Genomic DNA, 26,430 nt, shown 5'->3' with positions numbered 1-26,430 from the left:
TTTATAAAAGACATTTACGTGAACTAGAATATCGTTGTCATTATTTCTTAAGGTAGGGTTAAATAATGAATATATATATATTTATAGATAGTAATAGTATTATTTATAGTCACAACATTTAAAAATTTTTTGGTTAATTTACAGAATAAAGATTCTTTTATAATTACATATTTATATCACCGAGGTATAGTGAGACAACAATGTCTGATTATAGACTAAATCATTATATAGAAATCATCACAAACTTCCCTAATATTACGTTTGCATGTGTAATATAAACATATAAAGAAGTTGAACGCATTAAACAAAGCAAACATTTTTTAATTTAATATATTAATATATAATTACATTGTGAGTATAATAAAGAATTTCTGTTATTATTATTAACATAGTGTTTCACGAAGCTACTGAGCTTTCAAAGTAAGAACTTTTCAAAACTTTCCCTTTTATTTCTTTATCTAAAAAAGGAATATAATTATCGTACAATATATTAGAACACAGAAATATCTTTATTATTTTCACAGAAAAATGTAAAATAAAAATGTTTAATTAATGTCACAGAATTAAAATACATTATAATATCAAGACATTTTTGAGTATATACGTTTTGTTCATTCAACCCTCAAAAAGTTTCCATACCATACAAATTACAAATGTGAAACGTTTTTCTACGGTATTATGTTATACTATTTTTTACATACATGGAAAAAATTACAAATTTACGATACTTGAAACTGACAAATCAGATTATTCGAAATTTTACATCTTTAAATTTATTGGAAGACTTGACATGTGTTGACATAATTCACAATGTTGTGAATATTAGTGTTCTATTAAAACTGAAATAGTTATATATGTATTAATTTCTGTTTTGAATAAGCTATTAAAACATGCATGTAGAAATTTTTCGAAATAATAGAAAATAAATATAAAACTATCAAATGACTTTTCTGTACAAATGCTTGATCAACGTCAAGCTATTATAATTTTCCCCTGTTTCTCAGAGAACATGATACTATATCTTGCTAATAAATGTTTAGAACATTTCATGGCACGGAATAATAACACAATGAAGTTTGAATTAAAGCTGCTATTCTTTTTCTAACATATGGAAATTTTAAGAGCTTAATGAACGCGTTGTGACTCAAATTCAGTTCTCCCCGTAGATAGAATATACAATTAATTTAGACCAATTTAACCGATAGCAATAACGGAACAGACTTTCCACATAGAAATCTCTTAGTTTAGATTAGCATTGTTTCCTTTTAATGCGATTAGGGACTTAGATAAGATAGAGTGTAAAAAGTTTTTCCTAAAAAGATAGCCAAATGTGACTATGCATTCAGAAGATCATCATCACTATCGGTTTGACACTGAGTAGGATCAACATCGAGTAACAATCTAGCCTCCTCTGTGGTATCAACCTAAAATTCAGAATAATTTAATTAATGTTCAGTGAATTACCTCGATATTCTTATTTTGATCATGTAGCCTCATCAGACCAGATGTACAGAACTATGACTATATCTTAATGCCAATCAATGTTATTGAATTGAAAACATTTTCTTGTCGTATACGTTAATCGCGACAAATGCGAAACTAAGTACTTTTTTCTATTATAAGTATAATATCATTACATCAGTGATATATCAAAAGAAAAAAATGTTGATACATTACGTATCAATACAATCGATAATCTTAATAGAGAGTTTCGTTGAGTGCACGTAATATAACGAACGGAGATAGAAAAATCGATTTTCTTGTATTTATATTAATTAATAGTCAATTTAAAACATAATTAACATACTCTGCAGTACTGAACGCGCCCACTGCCCCTCCTAGATGAAAATGGATGCCAGCAAGAACGCAAGCACGTCCTCTTATCCGGATCTCGGAAATAAAGCAGCACTGCTACCAGAGCGATAACACTCAGTACGATGCCAGCCACCGTACCAGCTAAACAGTTTCACAATATGCTAATTTAAAAACAAATTTCAACATATACACCGCTAGATAATATTCCGGAAGTATGGCAGAGTTGCCATAAATCTTGATAAAATGCAAAGTACCAAATAACATTGTTTTTTTCATTCTTAGAAGTGTCTTTTTCCCTATAATTCTTTTCAATTTTATAAATTAAATTACATGTTCACCTTTGTACATTAATACGCTGAAATGAGAGTTTAATGATTTATCGCGAGAAAGAACTAGTTACACTAGAAGAGAAGTTAATACTTCATTGAATATTTCACTAGTTTTAGCTTCACTGTATTTCAATTTGAATATGCAAATTTTATTAATACTATTCATTGACACTCACTGTGACTAGGAGAGAATTCTTGAACACCTCCGTGTGTATCATCTATTGCAGGCATTGGTTGTGGCGAGCTTGATTTGCAGGCGCAAGTAACGCTTGTGTGCCACTCGAATTCTACACTGCACTGCGATTCCTATTTTAGGAAATAAACAAATAAAAGATTATAAAATATCAAGGTCTTAAAATATACACTGTTAGTTCTTAAATTTTTGTATAATTATTAAATCTTAATATCAACGAATTTAAACATGACTTGAACACATATAGGATACCAAACGTTCAAAACGATTCCGAGTAACGCTGCGAAATTGGTAACTTTTTCATTCATAATGTTATGTAACGAATATAGATAATTTTCTGCGTAATGAGTAGTTTATGATAATCTATAATTGTGGAAACATACTTGAGTGGGACTTAAATATTGATAATCAACGAAATTCGAACGTACAATACTGAAATTAACGTAACTAAACCAACTATCGATACATTGTAATGAATAAAATGATACGGTTTAATTAAATTTACGTCTTAAATCTACGTATTAAATCTACTATTCAAACTATATATTAAATCTAATTAAGCCCTTAGAATCTATTTATCTGCAGGTCATCATTCTTCGCAAAATGTCACTTGTAATTTCGTAGATGTTTTGCAACATAAACAAATTCATTATCCATTGCATATGTATCTTTATCTTATCCAGGCTCCTCGAACATCACAAACTTTAAATTGCTTGTTACAACACGTAATGACAAAATATATACGCCATATTAAATATATTGAAACTATGCTCGTCATATTCACTAAACGGTCTTTCAGGTATTCACCATTAAAAGTAGCTATTACTCGTTCATTCAGGTAAATGCGCATCACATCAGCAACAAACGAAAGTAAATTGCCTCTTTATGAGTCCAATTACAGTCGAAGTAATAAGAATAACTGTTAATCACTAAATATTCCACAATGCAAGGGAAAAGTGCCCAAAATTCACCGCTACAAGCTTTCTCAGGTAGTTAAAGGTAATTATACGATAATTCCCCATATTCACAGTTCGGGAATTCCATGGAGAAAGGAAAACCATGTATAACAGGTCGACGAGAAAAACCCAGATCGCAAACTTGTTTCTGCGGACGTCAATGTTCGAATAACAAAACATTCGTACAACCAGTTTGCTACGGACAAATCGATAATTTAACTAAATCCGAATTATTACAGTTCAAGTGAAACGAAAATTAATATGAACCAGGTACAATAAAATGAGAGTATCATTCGCTTCTTTAAGATATATTTATTTATGATTAATGACTTTCAACGCTGATTCGATTATTCAAGTCAAGCAAAACGTAAGGACCACCAAGTGTGAATAATATTACGGTTCAGAGATACTTCTTGTAAGCGAATAAAAAAGACTGAATTTTTGTTCCGAGGCACGTGGCAGAGAGCGGTGAAAGGAACGGAAACGGAAATAGTAATGCCGTACCGTAGTACACATCTGCTAGCCCTTATGAAATCATCTTACAAGATTTTTTCGAGGACCCGTGGCATTTTAAATGGGGATACTTTCCACGACAAAGCACTGCCATAGAAAAAAGCGACTGCACGGAAGTATATTATTCTAGGCCATGTGGTGACCAGAACTTTTCAGACTCAAGACTCTGCCTCGTCACAGCTGGGTACTCGAAAGCATGCCCTGTGTCTAGTATATACCTACCAATAGCTTGGTCACTAGAAAGGAAAAGGGAGAAAACTTTTCTTCGAGAGCAACGTGCTTTCATTATTTCGCGTTTTTGGTTTGGTTCCTAAGAAAAATAGTTGTGCCCGAATACTAATAATTTGTAGATTTCGAGATAAATGTTCGTGTAATAATGAATAGTTTTAATTAGCTCTGTAGTTTACAATTTTTTACTTATAGAATTAGTTTATCCTATATATTCATTTATACGTAGAAATTATTGTCATTACTATTGAAATATGTTGCAATCACATAACTGCTATCAGATACACAAGTATCTTAGATACGAACGATAAAGTGTCAAAAACGAGCAGTATATTCATCTTGATTAGAATATCAGTAAACTCATCAGTTACCCCCTCCGTATTCTACTATTTTAATCCCTCATAATCGCTTCATTACCGCGGTGAATGGGTAAAACACGTTCGAGATTCTCACGATAAACGCGAACAAAGTAACGTAACTATATTTCGAAACTGAAATATATCGAGTCGTTTACGTAAAAATTAATCGTTTAATTAATCATTTACATAAAAAGGAAAAAGATTCGAAATCTTAACTAACCAAATGTAGGAAGCTCAAGTGAGAGTTTTTAAAATGTAGATAACAAATTTATTTTTTCCCTTTTATGTTTTGGTACTTTCAATAGAACGGCTCACAGGTTTATTTTCACTTATCATGATATTCGATCAATGATTTTCTTATCAATATATTAATTTTTTTTATCAGAAATATTAAGTCGATCAAAGCGGAAAGGAAAGAAGTGCATGAATATATCTGATTTTAATCGTATCGATATAAATAAAAACTCATACATAACTCTTCATTTTTTTTCTTGACAGGCAAAAGGTAGCGCCAGTTTTCTAAGTAAATATTTAATCAACCAGAAATATTAGAAAGGGACATGTGTCGGCAGAAATCTTCGAAAGCCCTTTCGAGAGGATGGGGCTTCTGGTTACCCGCCAGGAAAGAAGCTCTTTCCGCCCAAGTCTCTTCAAGAGATTATACTATCTTATTACAGTTATTTCTAACGGTGTAACCAGAAAAGTAAACACCCCCCTTTTTATAGAACACGCCCTACTTGACGTTACTCGGTGAATATCTGTTTTTGTTCTGCACCGAACCCTACCAAATGTAATTTTTAAAATCGTCCGCATGAAATAGCTTTTCCAATTCTATGAAACTGAATATTTGAATTTATTTATATATGTTTTTATTTGATATAATAAACTCAAAACTGTTTAAAATGACATACATATCAAGTACGAATGCTTTTTATAATCATAAATCCATACTATGATCCGTCAAATTAAATTACATTTTAAAAAACACTCTAAACACATTCGATTAATAGTAACAATTTATTGGAAACGATACTCTAAAAACCCATCAACAAAAACGGAAAATCGAGTGACGAATTTCATTTGAACTTTGAATTCACTTCATCCTATAACTTGTCGACTGGTAGTCAAAACATCATTAAAAAATACTATAAGTATTATGACGCATAAAAATAATCAACTTTTCATGTTTGATTTGGTTAATTCCACAAATATTTCGTACATCGTTTAATCACTCAATGAAATTCACGGGGTCTTCCCCAACTGCGATTGGCCTGGACCGGTCACGGCTACATCGCTGGTTGGCTCAATGGTCACGTGGTCCGATTCCGTAAAAACGGGGGAACTCCGGTAACGGACAAGGCGCGCGAGGAATCGTCAGTTTGTGTCGAACCGTGTTACTCGGTCTGTCGTTGATGAATCTCAACCCGCGTTACGTGCACGATCGAAATTTCCATTGTTTTCTCATTCTCGGCGTTTACACGGAACGGTGATCGTAGAATCGCGTCTGTGGAAAATAATGCACAGTGTGTTTATATAACGACAGAACGAAGAAGAAGAAAAAAAAAGCAAAACCGACAGGACTGACGACGGATGATTAGCTACGCGGTTGGTTTGCGTTAAACCTTGGTGAGTGAAATCTTCGATTCCGAAGAGCCGTTATTTCATCGGTCGCGTGTCGCGCGGTACGGTAATCGCGTGTCCCCGTTTTCGAAATCAGATCTGTCTTGCATCGATCTGGTACCACAGCGATCTACGCCGTTGCAAGACACAGCTGCAGGGAAAACCGCGAGCGCAGATGATTGTTCGCGTAGAAAGTGAAAGTACAAGAACGATTATCGTTGGGTTCTCACTGGTGTTGTTGTGAACCTGTTGTAATCGATAACGAAAAGAGTGAAAGCTTCTGTTATGGTCAGATAGCGATCGACGCCCGAATCAATTCGCGAATCGATTTTTGAGGTTACATCGATAAGTTACTTACTAGCGTGTTTCTCGGAAGGACACGATTAAGTTGTCCATGATGTGTTTTCCAGGAAATTGTTAGCTTATGGTTGACGACGTTTTATCGTAGTGGCTTCGCGTTTTGCAACGATCGAAATTGCCGCGATCAGCGTTCACATCGGCGACAGAATGGTAATGAAAACACGGCGTTCGATCCGCGTGTCACGTATCATTTTTTTCTCCGTTTGATGATAAACATTGCTGGGAAAGGGAAGTTCCATGATACGTGATATAATGTGATGCTGCTATCGTTGCTGAAATACTTTTGCGCGTCGTACACCACGTGAATAAGTCATGTGAGATAAAGCAACCATAAACACACTATATTTCTACAGATGACGTGTGCACGATTGGCGAAAGATTTTACAATTACGCGCGTGCATCACGTGGGAGAAACCTGGATCGATTTGGCGTTGTAATATTCATAGGCCCAACGTACTCATTTATCGGTATATTAATCTTGCTGTAGCAAAATTTAAATAAAAAATTTCGGGCATATTATTTTCCCAGTTGAACGAGGATGCAATAAAATTAATTGATTGCTTTTAAGGTATTGATATTATCGCGGAACTTATCTAAAGTAGTCGGTTGATGTTTAAGGAGCATGCTTTAAACTGCATGGACGGTTGGGGTAATTGAATCTGAAGTACAGTTTCGTGTCAATCGAAGAGAATAAGATTGATTACGTAATGCAAAACTGTTTACAGTTTATCAATGTGGCTGTCAAATCTTACTACATTCGGTATTTTCTATATCATTTTTAATTTTACTTCCAGCGTTGTTGGAAAAATAATTTACTCTTCTTGTATATCATTTGAGGTTAGGAAATATTGAATTTCAAACTAGAGAGAAGTATGATCCTGCTGGTTAAGTTCTATTGAATACTTACACTTCGTGTAATGAAACGTTTACGTATTTAAAAGCTAAAGCATCTGGCAACCATTTTGATTTTTCAAAGATAGCGCGGGGTGATCGTGGATCATCAAGGGTATTTCTATGTTGCATATTAATTATTGATAGTACCGAATTTTAATAATTAAATTTTCAAATGAATTAATTCCTTTCTATCTTGTAATTATACTTTAATATACTTTCAATCTATCATAATTTAAGTGGTATAATGCAGAAATCTTGAAGGAAAATATCATATATTCTTTTATTTGCGTGTTTTATTTAAACATTGCAAAATATATATTTCGCAAACATCTTTCACTTCCTTTTCGATTAATTGTTGCGTGTCGGTAAGATAACCACGCTGCAGTTTCCACTGCTTGCTAGTTTTTTTTCAAACATTATGTTTATAATTCAACGTTATAGTTTTTAAAGAAGCTGGTCTCTACGTCGTACATGTAATTATTTACACGTATCGTAGAAAAAAATGAGTGCAATTTAATCACGCTTCGCAGAAGGAATGTTTTCGATATTAATGAGCGGAAAAATTAATAATGAGTATCAGGAAAAATCATTTTGCAAGGGGGTCACGGTTCAAATGTTCGCACGTAGCACTGTTCATCGTTATCAATATACTTGTCTGTAGCTCATTCGAGTTTAGATTTCTATGGATCAATGTTATTTGCATAATTGTGCAATTTATATTCATTTGGAATTAACCTTTTATCCCCATGCCATAGGTCATGGGAATATTTGAATTGTAATGAAAATTCAATTGCATGCAATAAATTGTTACATGCAACAATGTTACAATGACAAAAGAAAATATCTATCAGTGTACTACCAAACAAATTTGGTAATTTGATTTCGATGAAATATTATTGAGAAATTGGAAATTTAATATTCTATTAAAACAACCATAAAAGTATTATATTCTCATGATCTACAATTGAATTGAATTTACATATTAGTGTTTGTATCAAAACAATGTGCAGATTTTATCCGTTCAAATTGAAAATTTCAAGAATTGAATCGGTTGATTAAAAAAAGTAAAAAATATCATGTAAATAGATTTTCCTGTTTATTCCACAGTATCTCAGTTCTTAGAATTTTAATTCACGTGAAACGCTTATGATGTATTGATGGATGATCCGCACCCTACACAAGAACATTCACATTTTCAAATAATTTCTCACGTATATCCGAAAAAACACGAGAGTATTCTTAACAAAAGACAAAAATTTGTACTGAATCGGTGTTGCTATAAATTAAATGCTACAAGTATTGATCGTTACACGATATCTATATAAGAAATATTCAATAATCCGTTTCAACTTTCAACGGACCGTTTTGCCTGGTCGAAAATAAAATGAGAAATACAAGTATATAGAAAATAAATCTTCCTGTTCTAAAATTGAATACAGATTTATTTATTGATATTTGAAACTCCGAGTTGAGTTTCCGCGTAGAAACGAAGGACGATAATATTAAACATTCCTTTTTGCGGCCCGACTCTTGTTACGAAGAAACATCTGTTCTCCGAATGAAATTTTTCTTTTTATTCCGGTACGATACAAGCAAACGGCAACAGGTTTTCACGGCGGAGTGCGTGAAAAGAGAACGTCGAACGTCCTTGGTCTCTCTAAATCGACATTGTCCCTACCCGCGCGGAATACGTACGTTCGATAGAAACGTGGTACGTGTAGCATGTGCAATTAGCGGTGCAATTAACCGGCTAGAATTATCACGAATTTATCAATTCAAAGTATTTGTCGTATAGTAAAATGGAAATGTAAAAAGTATTCAGTCAGTATTGCAATAAATTGTTGTTCGCGCGGTTTAGTTGACGCAAAGGAAATGTTCAATATTTATTTATACAGCGTTTTAAGTCGAAACGAGCGTAACACGAATTTTAACATCCTTCCTAGTAATTTCAGTTAAATTTGTTGTGTAACGTATTCACGAAATGATCTCGGTTTTAGGGGATGAAATCAGCACTCCTAAATCGATAGATGTATAACAAGACTCACTATACACTGCTTATAAATTGTTTTCATTTTCTTATTTTAATTGGTATTCACGAAGAAAAGAGAGTAACAGATATTTTCTAACTAAATGCAAAACAGGTTTCTAGCTACAAGTTTCACAGGCAAATCGAATTCAATCGAAGGAAATCACGTACTTCTTGTCTTGGTATGTTGTGGCTGATTCGGTTAATTCGATTGTCTATTCAGTCGTTGTTTGCAACCAGTCCTATTCCTACAGGCGTAATCGAGAATTTTTAATGAATCGACTATTTTTATTCGCAAATAATGAACGTGACACTACCATTTTGCATTGCACTTTTAAAAACTAATTTGAGTTTAATAAAAGAAGTATTGGATTTTCTGGAAATCGTGTAACTGTAACCCTAAAGTACCCAGTTCAACATGCATCGATAATCTTAACACGTACTTTTATTTTCGGAAACTAAAACTTCGAATTACGTATTTTATCACGTAACGTACTTTTATCAGAGTTCGCTATTAAGAGCGAAATGATTCTCAATTAACGTGTTAGCGTCAGTTAACGACAAAGTTTGGACAAACATATGACGTTTACTATATATAGTAATAAACAAAACTGAACACTATACAATTGCCTAGAATGTTTACATTTATTCAGATACACAACATTGTACTGCGATTAATGTTGACATATATAAAGGTGAACATTATATGCTATCTTTCAAGACCTTTCAATGTTTGTTTTTATTTCTTATGCTTTTGAAAATGTCGTTTTCCAGCTCCTAAGTTTTCATCATTACTGAATTTATTGTTCACTAATGTTAATCTTTGTTAGTAGACATAGATTAATTTCCTCTAATATTAATTGCATCGTTTATAATGTGTTTGTTAATTTTTTTCGTAATATGAAAACAATATCGAAAGAAATAAAGAATAAAATAATTTTAACGCTAAAATCTGGTGCATCCACAAGATGTGCATCCACCGAAATTGTTAACACCGCAAGAAGGAAGATTATTGGGACGATATATTCAAAGCGGTGAATCTTCGAGTGCTTCCATGGCCGCGAATGTATTAAAGGAGAGTACAGGAAAGTTAATTAGTAAATGGATAACGATGAGAGAACTAAGGAACTAGAATTATATATGCATTGAAAAGAAACCCAAATCAATGCTATCTAAAAAGAATGTTAAAGCGCGCTAAGCATTCGCAAAAAAGTACAAGGATTGGACTATCGATCAATGGAGATCCGTAATATGGTCCGATGAGACAAAAATAAATCGAATATCATTAAATCGCAGAATGTGGTATTGAAAAAGGAAATGTAAAAGCGTTAAACGACGTCACGTTAAAGAGACATTAAAGCATGGCGGTGGTTCCATTATGTTATGGGGATGTATGATATCCTATGGGACCGGTGCAATGCACCAAGTTGTTGGTAACATGAATCAGTATAGTTATATGACTAGTTTACAAACTCATTTACCAGAAATGGTACATAACATGCCATCTCCCGAGGATGTTTTAACATGATCGGACCCCAAACACATGGCGAAATCGATACAAAATTGGCTAAGTAATAATAATTTTAAATTATTAGATTGGCCTGCACAAAGCCCAGATTTGAATTCAATCGAAAATTTATGGACTCATTTACAAAGAAAGTTACACTGCGAATATCACATGATGCCAACATCACTAGGTAATCTTCTTTGGACTAGGATTCAAGAAGAATGGGACAAAATCAGTTCGAATTACTACGAACGATTAGTAGAAAGTATACCCTAAAGGATACATACGGTACTAAAGCAATTAGTTTTCATATACAGTTTAAATATTTATATTATATTGTTAAAATTCTGAAATATATTGTTTAGTTTTCAAAAATATACAAAGTATGTTCAGTTTTGCTCATCGCTGTATAATATATACAGTTCATTCAGACTTCATGATGATCTGGAAACCAGTTTTTGTGGCCAAAAGTCAGAAGTCATGTAAACTCTATGAAATTGGTAATCAGACGATTTTGAGGTCACTGATGGTGAATCTGACGCAAAAAGAGCACCCTCATATTTAGCAATCGTAACCATTTTCTTAAAACCCTTCCCAAAGTTTAAATTGTTATAAATATTGCATAGTTCGTATAAATTAATAAATGCTTGTGACGCCATTAAATATTTGGAAATGGATCACGCCAGTGAATATTTGGAAAAATTAGTTTCACTTTAAATTTCAGAATTTTCACTTTGACACGTTATAATTGATCACATAATCGTTTAAAATGAATAATATTTTGGATTTCTGAGTTTTAGAGTGTCTTCATTTTATAGAGAAAACAGTTTTTTCCAAATGTTAAACTCTAAAAATTGAATTTTGACCATAAAAAACGGATGTTCAGACCACTGCGGACTTGAAGAAAAAATTATCATTCCGCGCGCATCACCCCATACACCCCAGATGTAGATATCTTGATCGTATCACCAAAATTATCGAGTGACTACACTTAATATTCTACAGATAGCAAGAAGAAACAGCGCTATATTGCAGAACGTTATGAAAAACGAGTTTTCAGTTCAAGGAAAGAAATCGGTGGTACATTTAATTTATGAATGATAAAATTGGACGTTGCCGAACCTGTTTATAATTCGCAGTGTTTGTTATGTATTATAAGTACACATCTGCGAGCACGAATTCCATTGAAAGGGTTTATATCAATTGAAACTTTATTGAGGAATTGTTTTAATTTCATTGTAATACGTAAATATAGTAAAACACATGTTAGTACGCGCATATTTCAAGGAAACCCTACAGAAATTTAGTAGATTATTTTCTTAGCAAATTATCGACTTCTGTATCTGTGGTAGCTTTATCATTTTCGTAATTTGACGCAGGTATAAACAGATTCCCAGCGTAAATCAGATCGTATTGGATCTAGATTCGAAAGATTATTAATCGTATCTCTACTCTTGTTTTGAACTATTATATTGATCGTCTAGACAAGTTATTATCTATCATGATTCATCAAGACATGTGTTAAAAGTATTCGAGAAATGTTAGTATCACGGCTCAAAGATAACAATAAAAATTATTAATAAACTACATAACTAATTCTTCATCACTTATGAACGATTACATGCCCTAATAACATTTGTCGAATGTAACAATGACAGTAAGATAACACATTAATGTATTTAAAAAATATTAATCACAGTACTCGAGTGTATAAACTGGGTCGTTAAGCAAATCTAAACACACGGTGCATTCTGTTGCATTTCAAACTATTCGGAGCTTTATCTTGTACTTCAAGAAGCATTTTAAAAAACTAATTGCATGTTAATAGTATTCTCGTTATTAGAATGTAATTTCCTAAGCTGAGATAGTATGATATATACTAATTAAACTGAAAATAATTTCTAAGCGTTTTACTTAAAAAATTGATGTAACCAATTTAAATCTTCTTCGTCAATGCCCACATTTTACTTATCAGTTCCCCATTGTATTGTATTGTATTATTTTACGCAAGAATACGGAATCTCTCATTTAGGCATCCAAGATTCCTCCGTTACAATTGACGTCATAAATGCTGTATCATTCAAGACGGGCGCCATGTTCCAGAAAATCTCTCTGATCTTCTTTTTGTTCTGAACTATATATTTCCATCCATATAACGTCCTAACCATTGCGAGAATTAACTCGATTTCAATGTGATCTTAAATAATGAAAATTTGCCCATGCTTAATAAAACAGGACAATGTTTCTAACATTCGAAATCACTTTCAGTCATTCCATTTCTCTTTAAATAATTATGAAATATTAGCAATAATCGAAAAGAATTTTCAAATACCCAAGATAGCTACACAAAAATCCAAACTTTTAATCTTCAATCAATCTTCTGTTTTTCAACCGCACAAAATTGAAAAGCAGAAACATATCGAATATGACATTTTCGTTCACCTGATAAAGTTCTTAGATACCGAAATTTTCATTCAAGCATCAATAATTCCAACGCGTAAACGAGCCAGTGTCAGTCTTGGCGATCACGTAATCGCTTCTACTCGAAAAACCGAACGGGATTTTTCCTCTTTCTTCCCTTTTAACGTTTTCATTTCACGTTCGGCCTCCGTGAAAGCACGTTTCGCATGTTCACCAGTGCGCGCATTACGCATCCTGCAACCAGTCGCGGAAAAGAGAGGCATATCTCGTCTCAAGCGAAACGTGCCTGTGGGTCGTTAGCCCGGATCTACGTCGCGGCAGGAACGGAGCTGCGTAAGGAGGATTCAATGCGTGACAAGCATGTCCTTTCGAATACACAATCATCACGGGGATTGGGAGGGGAGTAATGTCGCAGAAACGCATTCTTCCCGTTTTCCGAACGAAAAATCTTCCGAACTCGATTCAATCATTGAAGTACACGATCACTGATGAATAAACAAGTTTGTTACGATTAGGCTATAAAGCATTATTCACCCCTTCCTTTTTGACTTCTTATTAGCTTGAGCTACTAAAAGTTACTGTATTCTTAATAATTAACGATTAACGATGTTTTTAAAAATTATTAATTAAAATTAACGTATTTGAAATTGATAACGACGCTACGGTATTATACATATTTTAATAGTATGTCGGAAACACTCACTCCTACGTTACTTCGAAGTCTGTAGCTAAGTTTTATTAAGATTCATAATTCTTTGGAAGTATGTAAATGGAAACGATGAGTTTTTGCAGAAGTAAATTTATTACAGAAATGATTTAAAGGACAAATTTGAACGGTTTATCGATGCATATAGCAGAAATTGTTACGATTCATATAGTAATTATAAAGTTACACCCTTTTCGCGGAACGACACGCGTGCTTAATAAACTTTCCTTTTCGCTCTTGCCGAGGTAAAGAAGAGGTGAGGGAATTGGCATCGAAATAGATAAGAGATAAGGCAGAAAACATTCACAAAGATAAATCGGCGAATGATACACTTCGATTAAGTCGATTGTCTTCGATAATGCACGATCAATCATTTCCCGATACCCCGCCGCGGATTCGCGGATAGTAGATATTCATAAAATTTATGTTTAGATATTTAAACACATTCGAATAATCTATACAATAAGAAATTGAGGTGTAATATAATTGAAAAAATAATTTCGAGGATTTCAGTGGGCGCGGAGAAAAATTTTTGAAACTTTTATCAACGTGGTAGATAAAGTTTTCGATTGTGAATATAAGGGAGATGCGACCTTCCGGTAATAGTTTTTAATCTGATTTCTATTTAGTTTACGAATTAAATATGCTGGAAGCACGACAAGGCGACTTAATCCATCGACTTCCAATCAAGATTGACGAACACAAAGACCACCCAGTATTTTACATGTATTTATATCATCTAGAAAATAAGAATTTAATCAGTTAACTGCGTTTGGTGAGAATACACGTCATCTTAAAACTGGAAATGATACTAATTCTCTCAACGATGAATTGTTTATTTTTTTCAGATAAACATGTAATTTTTCTTTGCTTTGCTTTGGTTTTTCATTAAAATATACCCTAGGTGCACATCATAGTGTGCAGGTAGTACACACTTAATTTTTTTAATTTCTATTTAACTAGAACAAGAAGTCCCAGTTATTAAATTCCCCAGAAGAGTGTCATTCACAGAAAAATTACGGTAAGATCACACCGTATTTTTTGAACGACGAAAGCAAATCACTGATCGAAACAATCAAAATTTGTTGTCTTTCTGGTCGTCTTCAATTTGAAAAGAATGAAATTTCTGCGTACCCTACAGTGACTGTGGGGTACTTCGAAAATGGAAAGGAGTGAATTCCATTAATATTTTTGTTCCGGTGTTGTTTGTTTTGTACACACCGAAAAGAGGATGTAAGATTTCTTTAAGAAGATATTTGATGGCCACGTTCGAGACTTTTGAATGAAATTTCCGCCAGCAACTGGCAAAGATGCTACAGCCATTGATAGGTACTTTAATATTGCATGCTAAAAATTCTTCCGATTGCAACGTGATATCTAAATATCATTGAGTGTTCAACTGATAACATAAAAAGAATTCTTCGCACGTGAATCGACAAGGTTAAAAGATTAAATAAGCGAATAAGTTGTAAATGAAGTAAATAGTATTGGCGCCATTACGTCGATTGGCAAGAACGGGCGACGTGCATGTCGTGAACAAAGCGTATTTAAGTTTTACAGACTTCTCCATCTTGTTAAACATTTGTATACTCGCGTATGCTAAAATAAATTCGTAAAATCCGATGTCTAATGATCGAACTACATCGTATTATACGCTTGTGGTATTCGCAAATACGTGAAGTGTAAGGAAACGTTTACTGTTTACAAATATATTAGAGTTCCTGTTTGTTTTGATCATAACGAATATTTGGTGTGTGCATATCAAACTTCTTTGTACGATATTTTCGTCCCTATCCTCGTGTAAACACACAGAATATTATTTCATGAAATGAAATTGTGGAATGGCAGTATCTGATAAATATTTTAAGATACATATTAGTTTCCCGACGCGAACTACGGTACGCTTATCATCAAAATAAGGAAGCCACTATGCTTTTATCTGAGCCGACCTACCGTTGTTTCCGATTCACGTATTCGCTATTGACTTTAATTGCGTTTGTGCCAACGCGCCTCCCATTCAGACCTATGAATTTTCTTTTCTAGCGGACGAGTACACGTGCCAGAGTCTGCAGAATGATAGGTCACTGGTGGGTCGTTTTACTGGTAATCATCATCACGTGCAACGGCTTCGATATTCAGTGCCCGGCGCAGTCCTGCAGCTGCTACCCGAGCCACAGCAGCGACACCGAGATACACTGTCCGACAGGAAACGACTCGGCCTTCATTGTGAATGTTCAACCTTACAAGTATATTCAGGTGAGAACGAGTGATTCGCCGGATGCTCTCTTGTTAAGAGAATCTTCGTAGTGATTGCGGGGGAATAAGAAGAAAGAACGCACGCGGATTTGCAAACACTGATCAGGAAAAGTATTCGTAGACAAAGAGTATTAATTTTCCAAAGAAAGTATATTGCTTTGATACTAGAATTTAAAAGAATTAAACGAACAAAGTTAGTTACTTTAGCTTATGAATGGTTTGTATAAAAAAGAAGAAAATGGCTGATAGGTTAAAAATATTCACGAAAATCGCCATTTGCCTCGGTCATTTCTCAAATGTTTTTTTTTTTTTTGAGATCCGTTGTTTTTTCTTTTGCAATCAAATAAGAGACTTTTTTTAATATTGAAGTTTTGAAGACGTTATTGATTACTATAAATTCATTGAACTGTTTATTAGCTGAATCATTCTACGGTGGTGCTTTACGGAACTTGATTTCTTGTATTACTGTTCTTCAGTTAAAATAGAATATGTAATCTCATTTCCAATATCTTATTTACGAGGAACAATCTTGTAACAGAATGATTGAACCAATTTGGTAAATGATTTGTTTAAACACGAATGAAGTATTTAAATATAAGTAATGTACACATCATTCGACACATTTATTTTGTATATTTCTGTGTGAGTTGTTTACCTTGTTAAACCCGTTCACCCTGCCGCCCCCTCTCACGCTAAACATAAAGCTATCGAGACGACTACCGATTCTCCTAAACGTATGCCAAAGAAATAAAGATCGACGCAATGTATTCGCCTGTGTTAAGAAGAATCGTTATTTATTCAGATACAATGTCACAACTCTCCACAATGGTCGGACTTTCACGTGTCAAACTTGTTCTCCGCGCACAACCTGGAGTCCTTTTTCTTCCGAATGTGCAAATTGCCAACGGACATGAGTCTTGGCGAGATAGTGCGCAAAGTCGGCGCGAAGGATGTGCAGAAGCTAATATTCCAGTATTTCGGCAACTTGAACATGAACCTGACCAGGGAACACCTGACAGGATTCCCGAAGTTGCAACGACTGATTCTATCGTCAAATAACTCGACCAACCTAAGCAGCGATTTGTTCGCGGACATGCCGGACCTCACGTGGCTCGACTTGCGCGAGAACAATGTGCACCTGCCAGCTGGATTCTTCAAGGACGCACCGAACCTGGAAGTGCTCGAATTAGGCCGCAACATGATAACGAGTATCGAGCCGGGCCTATTCGACGATTTAACAAAATTACGTTTGCTAAATTTATGGCAGAACAAACTGATGGAGATCAAGTCGGGCACGTTCGACAAACTAGTCTCCCTGAAGTCCTTAGACATCAACTCTAACGAATTGACTACTTTGCCCAAGAATGTCTTCGAGAAGCTGAAGAATCTGGAGGTCCTAAATTTATTTGGCAACAACTTCACATCCCTACCGGGGGATCTGTTCCAACACAACAGAAAACTTAGAACAGTGATCATGTACGGGAACAAGAAGAATATGACGACCCTGCCGAGCGGGTTATTCTCGAATCTGACGGAGCTGAAACTAGTGCAGCTCAGAAGTAATGGTCTAATCACGGTACCGGAAAATCTGTTTTGGGGTTCCATCTCGATGAACAATATTAGTTTGGAGAGGAACTATTTTGAATCCCTCCCAGAGAATTTATTCAAAGGATTAATCAATTTATCAACGTTGGAACTGAGTTTTAATGAACTGACTTCGCTACCAGATCAAATTTTTGTAGACTTGAAGAATTTGATTAAGCTGGATTTGTCTAAGAATCATATTGCTTCGATATCCAGGTACGTTGCGCCATTATAATAATGTTTAATAAGTACAAAATTATTACATATAATGATTGCATACCTAAGGACATCTGAATAATAAGTTTCTTTAACAAACCGATGAAATGATTGCAGGCATTTATTTGAAGGTTTAACAAAACTGAAGATATTAAATATGAAGAAAAATCAATTGCGGGTAATAGAAGATACAAGTTTTAAGTATTTAGAAAGTTTACAAATTGCAATATTTTCCGACAATCAGCTTACATTGAATAATTCATTATCTGTATACCATGATGAATATGGAAAGAAATCACCATTTCATCATTGCCCCTCTCTAGAAGAATTATATCTCGATAGGAATAATATTTCTGAAATATTTGGTGATTGGATTATAAGCAGCTTAAGTTTACAAATATTAGATCTTAAACACAATCAGATACCTTACATTTCGGTGAGTACATTAATCAAATTTCTAATGAACCACCAGGTACAAATTTCATTTGAATGAATATTTCGTATGAAACATTTCAGACTGAAGATCTGCAATTTATATCAAGTAAAATTAAAGTGGACCTAAGATATAATAATATAAAACATATCTATCTGAACAGTGCTGAAAAATTAGCAAGTTTTCACATCTCACGTGATGTAATTATACTAGTGGACAATAATCCAATAGCTTGTGACTGTGATTTGTATGATTTTGTTCGGTACTTAGAAGGAAAAATGCATCCCAATGTTCAAAATTATTTTCATATAATATCAGGAGATTTAATGTGCCAAAGTCCAGAATGGATAATGAACATATCTGTGTCCAACCTAAAATCTAAATCTTTAAAATGTAATGTAGTGGATATATGTCCAACAAATTGTACATGTTGGGTGAAACCATACAACAAAGCTTTCCTAGTTGATTGCTCTTATAGGAACTTGACAAACATACCACGCAATATTCAAGCTTTACCTAACTATCAACTTGAATTGAATTTTACGGGAAACAAGTTATCTCAACTGTTACCACTGAGAGACATTGGTCTGGACAATGTATCAATATCAGAACTGCTTTTGTCAAATAATGATATCTCGAATGTGCCCTTGGATGCATTACCATTAGACATTAATGTGAGTAAAATTTTGTTTTTACATTATCATACAAGCAATTTCAACAATATAGCAAAGTGCGTTATAGATATAAAAGAAGTGATATCGCAAATTTTTATTCTTATGATTAATATTATAATATTATGTATTACATGTTTCAGGTTTTGGAATTGCATAATAATAACATTAGTAGAATGAATTCCGATGTTTTATATTTCATGAGTAATTCTACTAAGTTGAAAACCATTACACTGCATGGAAATCAATGGGCATGCGACTGTGATGCGAGAGATGTTCTAAACTTTGTTCAAACGAAAGTTATAGAAATTCCAGATTCTTTACACATCACATGTAAGGATATGAAGATTCCAATGTTGAAAATGACAGCAACAGACTTTTGTCCTGCCAAAACGGCAATGATCGTAGGCATTAGTGTGGCTGTAGCATTCACTGGACTATTGATTGGTGTGTTAGCAGCGTTATACTACCGATACCAACGAGAGATTAAAGTTTGGTTATACTCGCATCAACTCTGCTTATGGTTGGTAACCGAGGATGAATTAGATAAAGATAAATTATACGATGCTTTTATAAGTTACTCGCATAAAGATGAAGATTTCGTTGTGAACGAATTAGTATCCAAGTTAGAAAATGGACCTAGACCATTTAAATTGTGCTTACACTTTCGGGACTGGTTAGCGGGAGAGTGGATACCAAAACAAATTGCTCATTCAGTTGATAATTCAAAGAGAACGGTCGTCGTATTGTCACCAAACTTCTTAGAAAGTGTTTGGGGACGAATGGAATTTAGAGCTGCTCACAGTCAAGCTCTTAGTGAAGGTCGAGCAAGAGTTATTCTAATTTTATATGGTGAAGTCGGTTCCATCGATAATTTGGACCCAGAACTTAAAGCCTATTTGAGTATGAATACCTATGTGAAATGGGGTGATCCTTGGTTTTGGGATAAATTGCGATATGCCTTGCCACACCCACCAGAATTGACAAAAAATACAATTAGAAGAAAAATCTTTGCAAAACACCAACCGAGTATACAACTTAATGGTGAAAAAAAAGAACTTATCTACCCAATTGGTACTCCTGAAACGCCACCTGCAGCGAGTACCCCTCCGGCAGATACAATTAAAATATTCATGTGCGACACAGAGATTAAAAAAGATAGTTCTGAAAAGTTAAATGTATCGAATAGCAATGGAATAATTACGTTCTCTCCTGAGCAATTGATAAAAAATAATTTAGTTAACAAGGTACAATGTACCACTGTATAATATATATACATATATTACATTTTATATATATATATATATATATATATATATATATATATATATATATATATATATATATATAAAATGTAATATATGTATATATATATATATATATATATATAACATTTGACTGACATAAATTTTTGAGATTGAACTTATTTAAAACAAGATTTCTTACTTTACAATAAGTAATTTTTTTCGTTTTAGTCAATGTTTGTAGATGACGAAATTCTATAACAATTTTGTTTCCTGAATAAGGTAACATTTGAACAAGAAAACATCACTTCTTTAATCCTAGATAACTAAATATTTGTCTACATAGTCCACCAATTTTCGCGAATTCTAATTCAGGGGCAAACCCTCAACATTTACAAAAACTACAAACGTTAATTTTGAACACTTTTCTATTTTCTAATTAGAATCTAATAATATATTTCTTAAATTGTGCTGCTTTGTTTGAAATAAATAATAGAAATGTAAAAATATGTATTCTTTAATTCGTAGTTTTTAATGAGTCGAACGTTTTGTTACAGCTTAACAGTAATTTAAGTTTAGTTATCTAGAGTTAAACAATACTGTCAAAAATATTTTCATATTTACATGTTTTCGTACTCTACTTAAATAATTTCAGTCTCGAGTTTCAAGAACAGAACATTATAATGTATATTCGCATAATTATATCAATCAAAAACGACTTAAACTGTTAACAAATAATGTTTAAAAAATTCAATATCCGTCAAATTGACGGGTTCGATAAATCTAGTGTGAAGGGAGTATCTATTAACACGTTGAGTGCCGCACGATTTTGCTGAGAAAAATATACAAAATAAAAATAATGTGACATCAACTTATGTAATTGAATTACGTTATTATTATTACAGATTTATCTTGTCGAATGTCACTGCATTAGGTGATATTACTTGTAATATAGAAAAGTTTTCAAATAATCATCGTTTAATCGAATGAATTATAGTAATTCGATTTGGTTGAGGTCACCGGTGACCCCCATGGCATCCAACGTGTTAATACTTGTTGGTATGTAGTGCAATGCCAAATATTTCTTGTTATATTTATTTTATAAAACGACTCACTTTTCTTGTATGTTTTTAAATTTATGTAATAGTGTTTAAGTTATATATATATATACGCAATAGTGGAAGATAAGCAGTTACAAAGCTAGGTCATTGTAAATAAGTATCTTTTGTAATTTTATATGCATTTGAATATAGATCATGTTGCCATTGTTCTCCAATCACAAAGGTCATCATAGGAGGAATAGAAGAAATATTACATTAAACATTTGTAGAAGTAGATTCATTGAATAGAATATAGTTTCATTTAATATAATTGCTGCATGTATGCACATGCATTTTCAATACTTTTCTAATTTTAAATGTATTTCATGAAAATTTTAATTAATAACTGTATAAAGTAATCATATTTAATTTTGTTGTTCTAAATATCATACAAACAAAAAGGATAAAATTGAAATGAGTAAACATACATGCAAAAATATCGATAATATACCATTTAAATTTAAATCATTTATACTATCGAAAAATATGTTTTATTATTAAGCGTTTGTAATTCTATTTTGCTCAATTTTATGAGCACAATATTTTTTATACTAAATTAGTTTACTTGTGTGTTCAAGTCATGTGTATTTCAACAATATACTATGATAACATCGATCACTATTCGGTACTATCGATTGGAGGATTAAATAAAGAATCTCATTATAAATTGTTAATTCTGCATTAAATACGTTTCACTATATTGTACTGTACTCTTAAGATTAGTTTATTATAAATTTGACACTAAACAAGTACCTGAGAAATAAACATTCATGCGAATCTTGTAAAAATCACGATAAATGTGCACATTTTATGTTTTAGTTACCATATAAACGAAAAGATGAAAAATGAAATAATACATATCAATTAAAAACACTTACCCATAGCAACTTTGGTATACCAATCCCCACAGATTCGGTGCATATAAATCGTACTTCAGACGTATAAGAATCTAATATAAAATAAAGACGACACTTTAATTCCTAGTGCTAATAAGGGGAAGGTTAATGTATTTATTACTTACTATATACACATTTATCACCATTCGAATATTTGAGTTTTATAACATCTCTGCCGTAATCAAAAATGACATTTGCCAATGATCCATACCCGTTGTTATCTTGGCACACGGCAGAACCATTGCAGAATTTTCCTCCCCCGCATATACTTATGCTATAGTCTCTTCCTTGTTTATTTTTGACCTGTAGTTTTATATTCATTCATTCTTTTTCATCACAAACAATTCATATAACAAATAAATATTCTTTTTCTCAATGTACACCACCAATATTCTATTAAATATTGGTAAACTTACATGATATACTTGTTGATTTTCATATAACAAGGATAGATTACATTCGTTTGAAAGTAACTGGTCTTTTATAATACAAGGTGGCGTCCATGTTCCCATTACAGATCCACATGTTACACTTGTTTTCCATTCAAAAATGTAAGTACAATCTGTATATTCCTTAAATTCTGGAAATCCCTAAAAAATAATGGCGAAGTAATTATGTAACTGACAGTAATTTTTAAATCGAATTATATTCTCACCTTGTCATTATACTGGCATAAAAATGTAAAATATGAAGAAATTAATTTAGTAGGATCTTCAGGACAGGGTGATCCACCTATATAACGTAACACTGTATCACGATTTGCATCCAAAACAGGATTTTCTTTTGGAAATCCTAAACTCTGACAATGAATAAAAAAATTTTTATCTAATGATTACTTTTTATAAGTCTTCTTCTTAAGAAAACGTATTTTTAAACATATGTTTAGTAAAATATACTAAACGTTAGATACACGTTATAATAAAATTTTATTATTCATAATATTTTATTATTTACGCTAGTTTAGTTTAATTTTCAATAACGTATAAATTTAAAAAGTAAATATATATTATTATATTTTCTGCTTACGACTTGACTTATGTACTCCTTATTTGAATTCAAAGTAGCTTTGCAGGCAGCACTGCCATGTGCGCATGTTAAACTTGGTACAGGTATTAAGGGTCTGCATATATTTATATGAAATTCTGTTTCATTCACTTTCACAACATAGTTACGATTAGATTTAATTAACGAACTTAAATCCGTCTCATAATTCATTGAAGCACATTTTATCTGTAAAATAAACAATTTTGTTGTTAAAAAATATTTTTTTGAAAACGGTATAATTTCAAATTCATTTAACAAATTTTTAACAAAAGATAATGACCCTTTTCTCACAAACTAGGTCAATATTCCAATGTATAATTAATTGACAGGGCTTTTGTTCCATTACAAGTGGTTCTTTGGAAACTCCTTCTGCTCCGCATACGAACGCAATAACTGTGTAATGATGCTGCCCACCTTCACACAAATCTCCATCTGTATAATTTAAATATGGTCCACCTTCTTGCCATATTAAATTTGTATTATACTTTCCCATAGATACACCGTTTTTAGTGGAACATATTCCTAAATGTATAAATATAAATAAAAATATCAAAATGTTTGTGACTGAATTTATCAAAAATTTAACAAATAACCTGTTTCTGCTGTACATATCGTATTCACAGGCGATTTACATATTGCAAATTTATATTGCGTGCCATTCTGTGCCGTAGCATAATAGTCTTCCTTCATTAAAGATTGTAAATCATACCTATAAAGTCAGTTATTAAAAGTTTTTTAAATGTAAGTAAATGAAACTTTATGAATAGAATGTTTCAAATAAACTTACACAAAATTAGTAAGAGGATTAGTCACTGTACATTTGCCAGCAGTTGTTGCACTATGATTACGTAAAGATTCCACGCTACATGCAGCTGCTGTTTTCCAGATTATTTGATAATGACACTCTTTGCTTCCTCCAACATATTCGGGACTTGTTTCCTAAATTTAGTAAAACGAATGTTTATGAAAAACAAACAAATTGAATGCAACGTATAACATACAGCTTAAAGCTTACAGTTTTAATGGCTTCAAAATCACATATGAAAGTAATAGTAGTTTTAATATGTGGTTCTGTAATATTTCTCACTTTACACATGCTTCCATCTTGATATTTAAGTTTTAATTTTCCATCCTCAAAAAGTGGTCGTTGTGCAACATCACCTAAATTTACATATCTGTAACAATAATATACTGTAATGATATTCAAAAATCTGCATAATATACATAATCCTTGAAGAGAAATACTCATACTCAGATTTTGTTTTCTGTAAGCAGGCTCCTGATTTCGTTTCACATAAGGCATCATATTCAAATATCACAGAATGACAAACATTTAATATAATTTTTCCATTATCCACTAAAGAAGAAGAGTTTCCACTATCTACTAAAGAAGAAGAGTTTCCACTACCCAAATAAATAACATAATTTTCAGAATATTTTGTTAACGATGATAGATCATAGTGTGATCCATTATTTATTACTGTACAATTAGATACAGTTTGTGGACCACAAGCAAGTGCAGTCTTCCAAATTAAGTGTAATTCACATCCGTCCAATGTCTGGAATGTGAATAATATAAATTACATTGAAAAGTTATTTTTGTGTAAAAATAAACATGATAAATGTTATTAAAATTTGTACATAACTATTACCTTATCTTAAGTGTAATAAATATATTTAGATAATAATAAGAATGTTAACAATTCTAAATACATACATGAGGCATTAATTCGGGAAGAGAATTATTTCCAGCTGCATAATCACACTTCATAATAATTTTTGTTATATATTTTTCTTTTGCTGTACAATCACTGCCTATAAATACAAACATTATTCTTCCATTCTTTATTTTTACTTCTGGTGGAAACTTTCCTAAAATAATAAAATTATATTAAAAAACACCTTTTGATATTGATGTCTATATTTTAAAACATATAAAAATGTAAACCTATTCCTATTTCTTCTTTGTTTCGAATCAGACAAATTGCATATCCATCCTTTCCTTTGCATTTTTGTTTCAACGGAGTACATAACTGTATTCTTAAAGCTTCAATTGGATAATCATGAAGTATAATAATATCTTTTGTAGGATCAGAAAGATTTGTAAAGTTGTACTTGAAAAGATTTAAAGAAGGTTCTTGAATAATACAAAAAGATTTCTGATTTATAGATGTATCCTATTTAAAAAATAAATAATTATAACATATTTGAAATTCTACATTACTACTAACATTTAAAAAGGGACATATAAATACACAAATGCATATATTTTAATAAATATTTAACCTCAGACAAATAAAAGAATCATTAACAAAATTTTTTAAAAAATTACTTTTTAATTTTCTAGAACTACTTATGTGTAGTGAAAAAAAACAAACTGAAAAATATCAAAGTAAATTGTATACGTACAGCAAATACAGCAACTGTTATAGAACAGTAAAAAGATATTAAAACGGTTAACTCGTACATTTCTTTTCGTTAATCAATTGTAAATATTTTTAGTATTCACGAGCATAACAATATCGTTCGTTATTGGGTGTAAAAAACGAACGATTACTCAAAAATAATGTTAAGGTAAAGATTAATGCCGCTTTATCAACATAGATACAAAGATTTCCTTCAGGATATATGTACTTTGAATGAATGACAGTTGAAAAATAACAGTAACAGCTGAAAACTCTATTGGTTGAGAATAAAAAAAATAGTACAGGGCTGTCACAGAAAGAGTTTAAGTGGCGCTTGTGATGTGAACCCACAAAACATAAAGATAACATAATATCATTTCGTGGTAATGTTTCACTCTGACTCTGAATAAACCTAGACGAAACTGCGTTTGCTTTCACCACAGACGAGATATAAGGATAGATATTGCACCTTACACAACTTCGTGTCACGTGTTCTGAATTACCGACTGTGTAAAAAATTAGACGCAATACTTCATCTGCGGTATTACATAATAAGAAGTAAACACCATAGATTAATTAAATGTATCAATGTTATCACGTTACAGCTTTGGTTTTTGACGATTCCATGAATATTCAAGGCTGTGGTATACTACA

The 26,430-nt window shown here is 32.5% G+C and overlaps 2 protein-coding genes across 2 annotated transcripts; one reads left to right on the top strand and one right to left on the bottom strand.

Moving 5' to 3' along the window:
* Window positions 1-80: 80 nt before the first annotated feature.
* Lerp (lysosomal enzyme receptor protein) lies at window positions 81-26,430 on the bottom strand. The gene is made up of 16 exons (XM_031992751.2): window positions 25,781-26,430; window positions 25,320-25,548; window positions 25,089-25,243; window positions 24,623-24,930; window positions 24,387-24,546; window positions 24,159-24,310; window positions 23,965-24,080; window positions 23,652-23,893; window positions 23,354-23,557; window positions 22,983-23,126; window positions 22,744-22,917; window positions 22,453-22,630; window positions 22,310-22,380; window positions 2,321-2,450; window positions 1,808-1,956; window positions 81-1,424 (listed from the first exon to the last, which is right to left on the bottom strand). Exons 1-16 carry the CDS (start codon window positions 25,838-25,840, stop codon window positions 1,335-1,337), a joined length of 2,562 nt encoding a protein of 853 aa, XP_031848611.1. The 5' UTR covers window positions 25,841-26,430; the 3' UTR covers window positions 81-1,334.
* On the top strand, window positions 5,741-22,304 carry Tl (toll like receptor). The gene is made up of 6 exons (XM_031992734.2): window positions 5,741-6,019; window positions 15,971-16,183; window positions 16,986-17,983; window positions 18,101-18,419; window positions 18,500-19,090; window positions 19,231-22,304. The coding sequence occupies exons 2-6, from the start codon at window positions 16,001-16,003 to the stop codon at window positions 20,353-20,355; spliced, it is 3,216 nt and encodes a 1,071-aa protein (XP_031848594.1). The 5' UTR covers window positions 5,741-6,019; window positions 15,971-16,000; the 3' UTR covers window positions 20,356-22,304.

Source organism: Nomia melanderi, chromosome 9, assembly GCF_051020985.1.
Source record: "Nomia melanderi isolate GNS246 chromosome 9, iyNomMela1, whole genome shotgun sequence".
Lineage (NCBI taxonomy): Eukaryota > Metazoa > Arthropoda > Insecta > Hymenoptera > Halictidae > Nomia > Nomia melanderi.
Note: the sequence above shows the minus strand (reverse complement) of the source record. Positions and strands in the feature narration are given on the sequence as shown.

What these genes read in the sequence shown, in the direction of transcription:
- Tl (XM_031992734.2), top strand. Translation starts at nt 16,001, where the DNA reads ATGATAGGTCACTGGTGGGTCGTTTTACTGGTAATCATCATCACGTGC. An exon ending in CATATTGCTTCGATATCCAG is followed by an intron (nt 17,984 to 18,100) that starts GTACGTTGCGCC and finishes AAATGATTGCAG; the next exon opens with GCATTTATTTGAAGGTTTAA. An exon ending in CATTACCATTAGACATTAAT is followed by an intron (nt 19,091 to 19,230) that starts GTGAGTAAAATT and finishes TACATGTTTCAG; the next exon opens with GTTTTGGAATTGCATAATAA.
- Lerp (XM_031992751.2), bottom strand. Translation starts at nt 25,840, where the DNA reads ATGTACGAGTTAACCGTTTTAATATCTTTTTACTGTTCTATAACAGTT. An exon ending in TATGCCAGTATAATGACAAG is followed by an intron (nt 22,918 to 22,982) that starts GTGAGAATATAA and finishes ATTATTTTTTAG; the next exon opens with GGATTTCCAGAATTTAAGGA. An exon ending in AAAATCAACAAGTATATCAT is followed by an intron (nt 22,631 to 22,743) that starts GTAAGTTTACCA and finishes ATAAAACTACAG; the next exon opens with GTCAAAAATAAACAAGGAAG.